Source organism: Grampus griseus (genome assembly GCF_964374135.1).
Source record: "Grampus griseus genome assembly, chromosome: 11".
Lineage (NCBI taxonomy): Eukaryota > Metazoa > Chordata > Mammalia > Artiodactyla > Delphinidae > Grampus > Grampus griseus.
Window position 1 is genome coordinate 93,147,187 of NC_139005.1, and position 14,624 is coordinate 93,161,810.

The 14,624-nt window shown below is 41.8% G+C and overlaps 1 protein-coding gene and 1 pseudogene across 3 annotated transcripts in view; one reads left to right on the top strand and one right to left on the bottom strand.

The window, feature by feature from the left end:
* The window catches only part of DMC1 (DNA meiotic recombinase 1), a gene marked incomplete at both ends in the record, with an annotated part of 37,885 nt that extends 33,316 nt beyond the window's left edge, over positions 1–4,569 (bottom strand). For both annotated transcript variants that reach the window (XM_082666141.1, XM_082666140.1), the window contains 3 exons: positions 2,731–2,877; positions 3,791–3,835; positions 4,519–4,569. In XM_082666141.1, coding sequence (XP_082522267.1) covers positions 2,731–2,877; positions 3,791–3,835; positions 4,519–4,569 — 243 coding nt within the window. The remainder of the gene's footprint in view (positions 1–2,730; positions 2,878–3,790; positions 3,836–4,518) is intronic.
* On the top strand, positions 127–650 carry LOC309829363 (large ribosomal subunit protein uL22-like; annotated as a pseudogene). Its single transcript has one exon. The product of its transcript is annotated as a large ribosomal subunit protein uL22-like (transcript).
* Positions 4,570–14,624: the final 10,055 nt, after the last annotated feature.

Sequence of the window (14,624 nt, forward strand, 5' to 3'; positions counted from 1 at the left end):
TAATCGTGAAAACAACAACTCTCTGAGTAGCTGCCGGCAGCGTTTAGTACATATATAAACTATATGAGTTATTGTAAATATATGTTGACAGAATTATTCTTGCTCGCTTCCAGGTGACCTCTAAAAATGGTTCGCTATTCACTTGACCCAGAAAACCCCACGAAATCATGCAAATCAAGAGATTCAAATCTTCGTGTTCACTTTAAGAACTGCCCAGGCCATTAAGGGTATGCATAGCTGAAAAGCCACCAAGTATCTGAAGGATGTCACTGTAAAGAAGCAATGTGTGCCATTCCGACTTTACAATGGTGGAGCTGGTAGGTGTGCCCAGGCAAAACAGTGGGGCTGGACTCAGGTCGGTGGCCCAAAAAGAGTGCTGAATTTTTACTGCACATGCTCAAAAATGCAGAGAGTAATGCTGAACTTAAGGACTTAGATGTAGATTCTCTGGTCATTGAGCACATCCAGGTGAACAAAGCCCCCAAGATGTGGCGCAGGACTTACAGAGCTTATGGTTGGATCAACCCATACATGAGCTCTCCCTGCCATATTGAATGATCCTTAATGAAAAAGAACAGACTGTTCCTAAACCAGAAGCGGAGGTTACACAGAAGAAAAAGATATTCCAGAAAAAAAAAAAAAGAGTTTAAATAAAATAAAATTTTTAAAAAAAAGCAGTTATGGGGAAGGGATGGTGGTAATGGCTGCAACAACAATGTGAATGTGTTTAATACCACTGAACTGTATACCTAAAAATGATTAAGATGGTAAATTTTATGTTATGTGTATTTTACCACAATAAAAAAAACAAAAAATTAAAAAAAAAAAGAACACAGGCTCTTGAGTCACCCTACCAAGGTTCAAAATATGTCTCTAATACTTATTAGCTGTGTGATGTCAGGTAAACTACTTAATCTTGCTGTACTTCGGCTTCCTCTTTTGGGTCAAACGGGGATAATAGTGTCTCTTTCATAGGTGAGTTGTAAGGATTAAATGAGATATATTTATGGCATAAAGTAGAATGGTACTTTACTAAGTGATTCAGTTGATTTCATTCAATAGCATCATTTCCCCCAGCTCTAGAAGTTGGAAGGAGCACAGGAATTTCAGTTTTCAATATTCATGATACAATATTTTTCACGTTAGATATACTACATATTGGTTGAATTAATGAGCTACAGCTGATGCGGTGTTCTAACTAGTGAAAATAGGTCCTGATGTGGTCTAATGTATTCCCCTCTTTGTTGTTTTATACTATGACAGTGGTTCTCAAACTTCAGAGAACGTGAAGTGGGGGAAAGCCCATGCCTAACCCTAAGTCAACGAGCCTGGGCCTCTGTGTTCTTTACAAGCCACTCCAGATGACTCTGATACATACCACTGTACTGTGACGTTAACTGTCTCTGTCTGTCTCTGTCTCTCCCTCTATGTCTCAATCGTTTTCTCTTTCTTTCAGAATAAATAGCTTTAGTTAAGAAAGGATGAGACTCTTGGTGCATTAGTAGGTACATGAGAAGGAGAGAGGTTCTTTTCTTTGGTAATAGAATTATTTTCCAAAGAAAAGAAGACTAATGCCTAGGAGCTATAAAGTAGCAGTTTCCCAAACCCTGGGTGCTGCTCTAGGGCTTCATTAGATACCCTGGCAGTTATGGAACTGACTTGCAGGTATACTGCCCAAGAGTACTCAGAAGGTAAAGCAACTGAGCTGTGTTCAGAGCAGTTCACTTGGGTCCTCTCCAAGCTCAGGACCACATTGCATCACTCTCATGCCTCAACTGCCTCTGGGGAAGGAAACTGGATGGCTGTCAGTGAAGAGACTTTCTAGGACTTGGTGGGAATGAGAGCCTCACATACACATGTAGAAACGGAGAAGCCTGCTCTTCTGCAAAGAGGGAGACTTTGCCTTTCTGCATATTCTTATTTCCAGAGCTGGTGCTTCCAGTGGCCCCCAAAAGCTCTACACAAAAGCTTAGGTCAAAGGCGTGTGTTTTTGCTTGGAGCCTCTCAGCTGCATAGGTCTCTTGTGTTCTGTGGGCCCAGCTACAAGGTATAGGTTTCACTTAGCTTTAAGCTCAGGTGCCTCAGTGAGCACATTCTTGGTCATATCTATCTTAACTGCACACATGTAGACCCAGCCACTGCTGTCGTTTTCAAATGCAATGCTCTCTTATCAAATGCCTATAGCAGGAGAGAGCAACTTCTTTGCTGCTGAGCACTTCACAACAGCCGTAGATACAATGTTTGAGGAGATAAGACAAAAATAAGGAGGAGGAAGATAAAAAATATGAAAAGGAGGGAATTCCCTGGCAGTCCAGTGGCTAGGACTTGGTGCTCTCACTGCCCGGGGGCCCAGGTTCAATCCCTGGTCCCGGAACTAGGATCCTGCAAGTCACGTGGTATGGCCAAAAAAAAAAAAAAAAAAGAAGAAAAGGAGAAGGAAAGGCAGAGACACAGAAAGGGAAAAAAGTAATATAAAGGGAGACAAAAAGAAAAGTTTTGGTAAAAAATAATTACCTTCATAGTTTTCCAGGTGTCTTAACCCCTGTCTCATTCTTTCAGAAATTAATTGCTTTGAAACCGACATGATGAAAAGTTAACATGGGGCGTATATCTTGTGATCTACAGGAACTCAGAGTTCTCACAATAGCTGCTAGTGTACATAATGAGAAAGGCTACAGAGACTCACAGGGCCCTTCTAAGCTAAAACAACAAAGAATGGATTTTGCTTACAATAAGCTTGTTGGCTGCCTCTTTAATCTTGTCCACTTTTGCTTCTGAGAGCCCTTTGACATTGCATAGCGCTCTTCTTGTTGTCATTTGTATCCCTTTGATGGTACAGATGCCTACTGACTTCAGTTTCTTAATGTCAGCCACATTCTGTAAGTAAAAGAATGGGTGCAGCAGATTGAGAAAATGCCAGCCTGAAAGGCTCCCATACTATGTCATGTGCTTTTGTGTCCATCTACTTCCATCATGATGCCAATTTTATACAAGCGGCCAGGTGGAACCCACCCACTATGTAGCCAAATGTTCTGGAAATATCTGAGTAGAACATACCCAGCATGATGCCAAATGTTCTGGCTGTGCCCTGATTTCCCAAGAATGTTAGTGAGACCATGGCAATGTAACAAGGAATTCAAAAGAGAAGTCTGTTGGTAGGAAAGCTAACAAATTTATCACACGTTCAACCCCCTCAGTTCAGCTCCTTCCTTCTACAGAACTTCATTACCAAAATGTTCTTTAAAATTTTTTAAAGATTTTTTTCTTTACCTTTGGAGAATGCAAATAACTACATAACCAAAAGACCAGGATTTTCTCTTGCTCCAATTTTCTAAATTCAACTGAAAAAGATTAAATGTGAGGGGTTCAAAGGGTAATGTCAGAGAAGTTTTACTGCCAACTAATTGCTGTTGAAATTCATCTAGCTAGTTACTTAAAGTCTTGATTTCTGTCAACGTCATTTAATCACATGACACAGAAGGTGAATTTTCTGTTGATGAAAACAGTAGATAGCTCTGAATGCCTCCAGCTGGACCAGTGGTTCTCAGCTGGGGGCAATTTTGCCCCCTGGGGACACTTGACAATATCTGGAGAAATTTTTGGTTGTCACAACTAGAGAGTTGCTACTGGCATATAGTGAGTGGTTAGGAGTCAGGGATGCTGCTAAACACCCTAGAATGCACAGGACAGTCTCCCAAAACAAAGAATTACCCAGTCCCAAATGCCAATAAAGTCAAGACTAAGAAACTCTAAAATGGACAATTTCACACAGCATTGAAAAAATACTTACAATTCCATGTTTTTGTAACAGGTCAATGTCTTGAAACAAAGATTCCTAAAGGACATGGAACAGAAAAAAAGGAGGGTTGATTCTTCATATCCAACTGTTTCACATATTTTAAAGAGTTAATTCAGTATTATGAGTCACTCCAAAATGCCTCAAGTTCCACTTCTCTAGACAGACTGAGGTAGGATCAATAATGCTTTTTCAAACACATTGTTACATACTTAAAAGAAGTGCCAACACTGAAAGCAACGTGAAGCCCAACAGGCACCTGTGATCTTAGTTCCCCGACCAGGGATCGAACCCGAGTCCCCTGTAGTGGACACACGGAGTCCTAACCACTGGACCACCAGAGAAGTCCCATGGCCTCTCCAAATTTTTAAGACCTTAATCCAAAAGAGTGGAACAGCACAATCTATTTTTAACTATGTTTTCTCAATCTTCTTCCCCACCAGACCGTGCACTCCTTCCTCTGCTACTCGGTACCAGTAAGCATAGGTACCAGTATAGCCATACCACTTGTTAAATTATTAAAATACTTTCATGCCAGCTGCTAAGTAGCTAATCTTAGCACTCCTTGCCAAACAAGTTGTTACATATTTGTAATATTGCCTCTCTCCAGAACTATGTTTTATTTCTAATCTCAGTTTCTAAAAATAGTAGTTAACAGAGAAGGAACTTCATTTTTGTAGAATGACTGAGTGTCTACATATCTTTCAACATTCTAGCCATACTTCTTCATCTTGGAATCCTGGTTCTTCCAGCACAACTTGATCCTCCTTCATATTGAAAGGTGAACAGCAGAAAAATAATCAATTCTGGAAAAATAAGAAATATTAAGAAGTAGTCATAGATCATATAGTACAAAATCCTTTGCCCATAGACCTTCTTGATTTCATTTCAGATATCAAGGACGAGAAGGACAATTAGAAAAATATTTAGTTTGGAACAACTGGGCTGGCCTATCTTCTTTCTCCAAGCCTGTGGCGTTACATCTTTTGTTGGTGTGTGTATGTGGGGATGGGGACTTAGTTTCTTTTCTCGTTCCTCAAAACTGGCCACTTTGTATCATCTTTCAGTTCCCTATAGCACAATTAATCATGACTAATAATATCCTTTTTGTTGCCTTGGAATGTTATTTAGAAGTAGAATATTAGAATTCCATATTGTTATTAAACTTTCATGTTGGTTAACAACACTCTAAGAACCTTGGCCTTAAGTCAATCTTCCTTGTATTCTCCCTGGCACCTAGAACTTAGTCTATCCTCAAAAAAAAGATATATATTTTTTCTCATATATGAGGGATGACTTCCTGCTTGGGAATTATGAATGGCTCTCTTGTAACATATATATTTTTGTTTAATAAAACATTAGATGTATTTTGTTTATAGTATTTCCTAGTTTCATGATGTATTTTTTTTAAGATTTAAAATTATGGCAGATACCCAATATTTAAACATGATAAAATATTAGGGCCAATAAGCAGATAGTCTTTGATTTAACACTGTAGCAGTTGTTTTAAGATCTCAGGGCTACAAGGTATGACTGTTTTCATTAGAAAACGTGGTCCAAGTAATCAGCTTTCTTGGTCTATTCCATCTCTTTGCTTAACACCAAATTCAGGTTGGGGCCCGGCCCAGAGGGGGAACAAACTGCTAAGGTAGAGGTATGGTCGCTACCACCTAGTACCTCTGAACAGCAAAGTATTCGAGGCAAACGAGGAGACAGTGGAGATGGAATCTTCTGGAGTACGGTCCCTCAGTCAGACAGCTAATCATATGTGTGATAACCCCAAATTCCACTGTGACTGTCCTTTCTTTTCTCCCTGATAAACAAAAAGATTGCTCTCCATCTATCTCAAATAGCAATGGACGGGGTGAACAGCTGAATCCAAGGTAGGGCTCCCGGACACCTCGGCTTAAGGCACCAGAAGCTGTCCCTCATCGTGGGGAGCGCGGGCCAGATCACCCTCACCGCCTCCCCCCACCACAGCCGTTTTCCTGACACCTGACTCCCTCATTAGAAGGCCGAGGAGGCCTCCTCAAGACTTAGGTCCGACTTGGTTTAAAATAAGGATGCTGGAAATCCCTCGAGAGCACTGAGATTCCCTCCGGGGGCTGGGTTGGGGACGGGACCCACGAAGCCACCAGCCCAGGGCCCAGCAACGACAATGACCAAAGAAAGGAAACCCTGAGTTTCCCCTCAGATTCTTCACCCGCCTTCCCTTTTTGCCACAAACTCCACTCGTACCCACAGTCTCCCGGGGGTTTTCAAGGTATCTGAATCCCTTCCGCCCCCCGCCCGGGCCTTCCAGTCCTCAGGGATTCTGCCTCAGAACCAGAACGCGGAGACGGGCGTCCTGTCGCTGACAGAGAGGTTTGGCGCCAAACGACTAGTCCGGGCGAGCGGCTGGAGTGGGCGGGACCCGGACGGAGGGGCGGGCCCACCGTGGGCGGAGCGAAGAGCGAGGGGCGGAACCCGGAGCGGGGCAGAGGACGAGGGGGCGGGGTGGCGGGAGGGCCGGGAGCAACTTGGAGCAGCAAAAGGAGCCTCTGAGGGTGCGCGCTGGGGTGAGGCGGGCGCTCAGGTGGAGGGAGTGTGCTGAGGAGAGGGGCTTTGGTCGGAGGGGAGGCTGGGGCGTCTCTGGAGCGGAGAGAGATGCTGAGGTCAGGGAGAGGACTGAGGTGGGGGCACTGAGGCGACGCATCGGATTAGCGGGTACTGAGGCGGGCGCTGAGATGAAGACAGGCAGCTGTGAGAAAGAAGGCCCTTAGGTGGGGCGTGTTCTGATATGAAGAGAGGCCGCTGGAAAGGGGTCAGGAGGTGGAAGGCCATGAGGCGGGGGAGGGCTGCTGGGCGGAGGTGGCTGACGCGGTGACAGGTGACATGCAGAATGCTTATCTTAATCAGGATCCTCGGGTTAGGAGGTCGAATATGGGGGTCTTTCCCCCTGCTCAAGGCTTTTCTTTTCACTCCAAGTTTTTCATATCTGGCTTCACAGTCTACCTAATACCTCAGTCCGCGTTCCTACTTTCTCTCCTTTGTCTGTGACTCTCTTACCATTTGCCACTCTAGTCTGTGAGTGAGGCACCCAAGGCCCATTCACGATGGAGCGTAATTTTTCTTCGCCTTAACTTGAAATTTTAAATAGACAACAGAAGCCAAACATATTTTGATCCAGCTTTTAAATAGAAATTTTAGGCCAGCCTTCATGCCAGCAGAGCCATCTCTGGCAGCGTCATCCTCCTCCCCTTAAATGGAAACTGACTGTTGAGGAGAGTCATGGAACATTTGAAAGAGCATCTGTTGAGGTGGAGGCTGCAATGTATCTTGGATGAATATCTGTGCAAACAGTTCTTTGGGTTCAAGACCTAGTACAGGGCGACCCTTTTTCTTCAGTGTCTGAATCTTCTTTTGCTGGAATAAATAGGAAAAAATTCCCACAATAGCAGCTGGCCGTTTGTAGGACATTCCCCTTCCCCCCAGGTGGATTGTTTAAAGAACCTACAAATAGCTCCATAGTTCTTCAAACTCTGTTACTTTCCAGAAACACAGCCTGTCCATGTTAAATGGAAATTAATGCCCATTTTTGACATGAACTGGATAGTGACGATAGGCTTTCTCTTTGGGCCTCACCTAAAACAATTATAGTAACTTCTGAGCAACTTGTTAGATGGAGACAGCAACCGTACAGAAGAGCTGCAAAGAGCACAGCGAGATGATTTAGGGAAATATAACATATGCAGTTTGGTGTAGTGACAGCTGGGAGAGAGAAATGTTCATAATACTTAAAGGTTGTGTGCAGTACACTTAAAGAAACTGAAGCGAGCTTGGTAATGACAAATTCGTGAAGTAAGCATAAAAATTTCGTTTGGATAGGATATTGATGGTTATATACAACTTTAAAATTAAAAAAAAAAAATCCAAAACCCTGGGGTAGTTCAAAAGTACACTTGAAGATCTTTCCACTTAAATCAGGACCAAAAAACCACTAGTCTTTAATACCTTACAAAAATTCTGAATATGATGAAGGTGGCATTTCAAATCAGTGGGGAAATGAAATCAGTGAATGGTGTTGGAACAAACTAGGTAGTCATCTGGAAGAAAAATAAAATTGTAACCATACTTCATAGCTTATACCAAAATAAATTCCAGATGGATCAAGAAATTAAATCTGAACAATAAAATAATAAAAGTACTAGAAGAAAACATGGGAAAATTTTTTACTATCTCAGAGTAAGACAAGTCTTTTCAAGTATGACACAAAACTGAGAAGCCGTAAAAGACTTATAAGAATGACTGTATTAGAGAAAAATCCTGCATGGCAAAATGCTACTTTCCTATCCTAGATGTAGAGCATGGCAAACCAAAGCTTTTGTGTCAATTAGTAACCAATTAGTAATTGTGTCAATTAGCTTTCCCAATTTCTCAAATCCTTCAGCGAGTCTACAAGGTCTCTACAAATTTTTTAAAATGTGTGTCATTTTATGATATTCTAAGAAATAAAAAACAGGCAGTGGAATTACAGGTGACCTGAATTTTAAACCATTACACTTTACTGCCCCTCTGTGGACAACCACCTTATAATCAAATAGAGGCATATAACTCCACCGTGTACAGTTGGGTAGCTTCAAACTGGTGCCTATGGATGCATATTATTGGCTTCAAGAGCTCAAATGTGAGAAATGCTTTAGTACAGAACTAAAGAATGAAGGGTCATTACAAAAAAATTTCATTGGGTATACCTCCCCTTAAGCACATTTATTTTTTAAAATGTTTATTGACCCTACTGCTTGTCAGACACTGTACTAGGTGTTTGTTGCCAGGGATTCAACAACAAGCAAGACACAAACCCTAGTGTGGGCTATAGATAAGTTTATAGGCAATTGCAGTAGCGTATATACATATACATATACATAATACATATCAGTCATTTGAGGCTTTTCTCATTGATTTAGATTTATTTCCAAATTTGAAAAACTTCTAACTTTGGCACGCAGCTACTCAGAGAGGCATGTTCACGACCGTTTATTTAACCAACATTTATTAAACACTGTTGGACCCAGCTCTCTGCTGGATATGGAGATAAAGACAGGTCTCTACTCTCAAGAAGGGATGAGTCTACTAGGGAAGATAGATACAGAAACAGATAATAACACACAAGGTGAGATAAGAGGGATTACACACACAGTTGGGAACCAAGTAGACCTCTCCCTGGGGGATCCTCACAGAGGTGGTGACCCTTAATTTGGGGCTGAAAGGATAAGTGAGGATTTACCAGCTGGGCAGGGTGGGAAAGGCAGAGGGAACACAGAGGCTTATTTAGGGAGCTGCAAGTGGTTCTGCTGGAGTAAAAGGTACTAGGGAGAAAGGAACTCTCAGATGCCAAAGGTAACGTTTGTTGATAGCTAACACATCACTTAACTTCTTTCCACAGATGAACACATCTACTTCACACAAAGATACCATGAGGTAGGAACTATTATTATCTCTGTTTACAGATGATGGAACTGGGGTACCACAAGGTTAAGTAACTTGCCTGAGGTTCACAGTCTGGCTCCAGTGTTCAGGCTCTCAGCCTATTAATATGCTAATCCAGTATATGACAGATCTTGTATGTTCATATGTGATTTTATTTTCCATTTATAGAAGTATGATATAAGTACACATAGGCATGGCAACTATGCCAGACTTATAGTACAGTTCAGCCATTTACAAGCTATGTGGTCTTGGGAAAATTTATTTAAACCTCTTCGTGCTTCAGTTTCCCCATGTGAAAACCAAGAACAGTATTGGTACTGAGTTGTGAGAATTAATGGGTTAAGATACTTGAAGTATTTGGGCTGCCGTGTGGAAAATGGATTGGAGGAGGCAAGAGAGAGGGCAAGGAGAATACCTAGGAGAACACTGTAAAAGTCCAAGACAGGGGCAATGGTAGCTTCAATCACGAAAGGCCTCAGTTTGAAAATAGAGAAAATTGTACATCATTTACAGGGCTATAAGAGAAGACAAAATAATCTGTAAAAATACGCTTTAAAGTACCTAGTCCCCAGTAATGCCTTCAATGTTTTTAAGTAAAATGTTATAATATCCCCATCACCCAACTGCAGCAATTTTCAACACATGGCCAGTCTTGTTTCACTTATACCTCCATCCACTTCCTCCCTTTTATATTATTTTGAAGCAAATTCTACATGTCATATAATTTCTTCTGTAAACATTTCAGTATGTATCTCTAAAAGATAAGGACTCTTTTTAAAAACATAACCGTTAACACCATTATCACACCCCAAAAATAATAATTTTTAATATCAAATATCCAGGCATTATTCAAAAACCCAATTGTCTCATAAATGCCATATATTTTTTAAAGCTTGGATCAACTGGGATCCAAAAAATGTCTGCATGTTGCAATTTATTTATTTATTTATTTATTTATTTTTTTGAGGTACGTGGGCCTCTCACTGTTGTGGCCTCTCCCGTTGCGGAGCACAGGCTCCAGACGCGCAGGCCCAGCGGCCATGGCTCACAGGTCGAGCCGCTCCGCGGCATGTGGGATCTTCCCGGACCGGGGCACGAACCCATGTCCCCTGCATCGGCAGGCGGACTCTAAACCACTGTGCCACCAGGGAAGGCCAGGGACTATGTCTTTATTCATCTCTGTATCAACAGGACCTGGTATGTGCAAGCATGGTATAGGATAGATACCTAGTGAATGCTTCCTCAACCTCTCCAAGCCCCAGTGTCCTCCTAGGAGAAATGGAGGTAACAACACCCACCTTGGGAGAGAAGGGGGCAGGAGGGTTAATCTGAGATAAGGTTTGAAAAGGATTTAGAGTACTCAGCACATAGTAAGTACTCAATAAATGATGTCTCCTATGATTACTGTTATATAATACATACTAATATATACTCCATAGTGTTGTTATTAATAAACAAGTGAATGAAAGAATTAGTAAGCAAACGCATGAATGAATGAGGTGACTTTATGTCAGTTTAAATCCTGACTTTGGCCCAGGGTAGGAGAGGACTTTAATATTCTTTGTCCCATGGATGACTACGAATGACTAAATGTATTGCAGTATTATTTTTTATTTGTTTGCTTTGTTGTTTCTATTTTAGATTAAATCCAACAACATGTGCAGGCTTCATCCAGAAAGTCCTTCTGATTCTTGGATAAGGATTCATGCAGGTGAGCTGGAAGGTGAGAGGATAAGGAAGACTACTTTTTCTGCATTGGTTTTGACTTCTTGATGACCTTTCTGTGGATGAACCATAAAGATACAAACAGAAACAGATTAAAAAATCAGTGTGATCAAGAGAATGAAGAAAGGAATCCCCAGGATTATATAAACAGCCTGGAAATCAACCACTTAGAGTGAAGCAGATCAGAAGGCTGGGAAATGAAGGTGGAATTGATAGATAATGTAAAGTGTCTGAATGTACTGGGAGACTTATACAACCAAGGGAAAATTTGGAGATAAACTGAGATGAGTACATAAAAAAAAAAAAAAAAAAGAAAGAAAACAGGTAGATTGAAAAAGAGACTTAGTTCCAGGGATAGCAAAAAGTTTTGCAAGAAATAAAAATAACCAAAGTATACTCTGTAGCTCATGGCAGTGGTGTTGATAGTATAATAATGCTGATTAATGATCCAACCAGAATCACAACAGAGACACATTGGGAGGATGGGAGAGCGGAAGTGTGTGCAAGTGAGAGAGAGCCCAGTCCTCACTTTTCCTAGTGTGAATTCAATAGATAATGCCTAACACTAAAAAATCAAGGAGCCAGAGCACCATGGTATTTAGACATATGGAGGAAAACATACCAAAACAATCAGTTAGGAAAGTGGAAAGTGTTGCTGGGGAATGGGAAAGGGGGTCCGGAGGAGTGCAATTTTTTGTAACAAGCTTTGTAGAACTATTAATTAGTTAATTTAATAAGCCTTATATTATGCTTTGCATTAGTTAATTCAATCAGTTAATTTAAGGTGCCTTATATATTACTTTGCATCACGCACTGTTCTAAGTGCTTTCTTTACAAATGTTAACCAATTTAATCCTCATAACAACCTTATGCTGTACATAATATTATCATCCCCATTCTACAGATAAAAAAACTGAGATGCAGAGAAGTTAAATGATTGATCAAGCTTACACAGCTAGTAGGTCGTGGAGCTAGAATTAGCCAGGTGGTCTGGCCCCAGGTGGTCTGGCCCCAGAGTTGCCTCTCTATTTGATTCTTAAAGGATGACTATGTATTACTTTAATTAAAATAAAAACAAAAATTTTAAAAGTGTGATTTTTAAGAGGCTTTATTCCTAACTTTGAGTATAGACAGACAAAGTTCTAAAATGTAATAAGTTATTTTTTTCTATAAGCAATTAACTGGAGCAGAATGCTAAACACACATTAGCTAATCATTAATCCCCTCATCAAGAATTTGCTGAATCCCGGGAATTCCCCGGTGGTCCGGTGCTTAGGACTCTGCACTCTCACTGCCAGTGGCCCAGGTTCGATGCCTGGTCGGGGAACTAAGATCCCGCAAGCTGCATGACATGGCCAAAAAAAAAGAATTTGCTGAATCCCTACTATGTGCCAGCCACAGGAATAGGTGCAGGAGACTCAATGCTTAATGATAAAAGGCCCTTGGGAGACTTACAGTACAGAGAGGGAGACAGACAACTCCATGACTACAGTAGGACATATTTGGTGGAGTACAAAATAGGCAGTCACTAGGGCAGTCTGGGGAGATTTCCTGGAAGTGACAACATCTGAGTGGGCTTTAAGGGTCAGATAGGATCTAGCCAGATGAAAAAGTGGCCAAAGTGTGTTCAAGGAAGAGGAAAGAGCAGTGAATGCTTGTTAAAATGAACTGAACTGGTTGTTTCCTCTTCCATTCTAAATTCTAAAATGGATGTCAAAAACAATAGTATTAAAAGCCCCTCTTAACCTGGAGATTCCATAGCCTAAACCAATGGGGTGCAAACCATGCTGCTATACTCCAATATCAGTGACTGTTTCTCTAATCAAAGGAAAAAATGAATTGATAAAACTTTCTTTATATTAAGTTTACCTCTTTTTTAATCTTTATTTATTTATTATTTATTTATTTTGGCTGCGCCGGGTCTTAGTTGTGGCATGCGAACTTAATACTTGCGGCATGCAAACTTATTAGTTGCAGCATGCAAACCCTTAGTTGTGGCATGCATGTGGGATCTAGTGCCCCGACCAGGGATCAAACCCCAGCCCCCTGCACTGGGGGCGCGGAGTCTTACGCACTGGACCACCAGGGAAGTCCCAAGTTCACCTCTTAAGCCTTGTTAGGCTGTAGCCCAGGCCCTGGAGTCTGACTACTGGTTTCAAATCCTGGCTCCACTGCTTACCAAATGTGAGCACCTGAGCCAGTCACTAACTTCCCTAAGCCTCAGTTTCCTCAGTTGTAAAATGAGGATAACAACATCCCATATCTCACAGAAGTGCTGTGAGAATTAAATAGTACACGTATCATGCTTAGGAGAGAATAAGGACCTGGCAAACACAACTACGTTGCGTACTCAAGGTGATAAAAACAAATGAGTAAGTAAAAGTTATAATTAAGAGAAAAGTTAGTTGTGATTTCTTAACATATTATGTGTTATGTTATTTTAAGATAACTTGGCAGCTATCTAAAGATTCATATTTTATCTTAGTCAATAGTCCTTTATTACCAAAATAATTTGGTAATATTTTTATAGGTTTCTGCAAAGAGCACCATGACTTCTAGTTGTCCTGTCCCCGACAGATGGGAAAATCAAGCCTCTGAACTCAGGAAAATGCCGAGTATGTCAGCATCTGATCCTTTACCCTTCGGTGCATGTGCACTTGAAGCTGGCTTCGTCCTCTATTCTAGCGCAGAAACGATGTGAAACAACTGCTGGATGCTTTCTCAAAAATGGGTCTGCCCCAAACCTCCCAGTCCAGAATGTTCCAATGTAGTTCCTTGCACTGCTTTGGGCTCAGCAAGTTTTCATGGTATGGAAGGTCTGAGAGCTTTGAGGAGAAGTGCTGAACCCTGATCTTCTGTGTGTGTGTCAGAGAAAGCTTCCTGGAGGAGTCATTATTTGCACTGACTTTGAAGAAGCAGGAGGAGCTGGCTGGGGAAGGAGGCCAGGGGTAGGAGGGGAAATTTTCCTGCAGAGGAAGAAGCTTGTGCCAAGCATGGCCTGGAGGCTGGAAGGTAACTTGGCCTCTTAATGCAGCTGCAGGGGCTCAATGTGGCTTGAAAGGTGGTTGGGAGTGGTGGGTGAAGACAGAGGAGAGAGGGGAGGTGGGCAGGGCCACCTCATGAAGGCCTCAAGTCTAAGAGTTTGGATTTTCTCCCTAGGATCCTTAGGGGTTGAGAAGAAACTGCAGGTTTTAAGCAAAGGAGTAGCCTGATGAGATATGGATTTTTGAAAGAGACTCATGGGGCCTTAACTCAAGTGAGTCTTAGTTGCCTCCTTTGAAAAACAAGAAAAATAGGGGGACTTTCCTATTTTTGGTTAAGAATCTGCCTTCCAATGCAGGGAACGCGGGTTCGACCCCTGGTCGGGGAACTAGGATCCCACATACCACGGGGCAACTAAGCCCACGTGCCACAACTACTGACCCCCTGCACCACAACTACAGAGCCCACGTGCTCTGGAGCCCACCTGCACAACTAGAGAGCCCATGCGCCACAATGAAAGATCCCGTGTGCCGCAACTAAGGCCCCACGCAGCCAAATATAAATAAATATTAAAAAAAAAAACAAGAAAAATAAAATTTACCTCACAGGACTGTTCTGAGACTTCAATAAGATAACCGATGGGATATGCCTA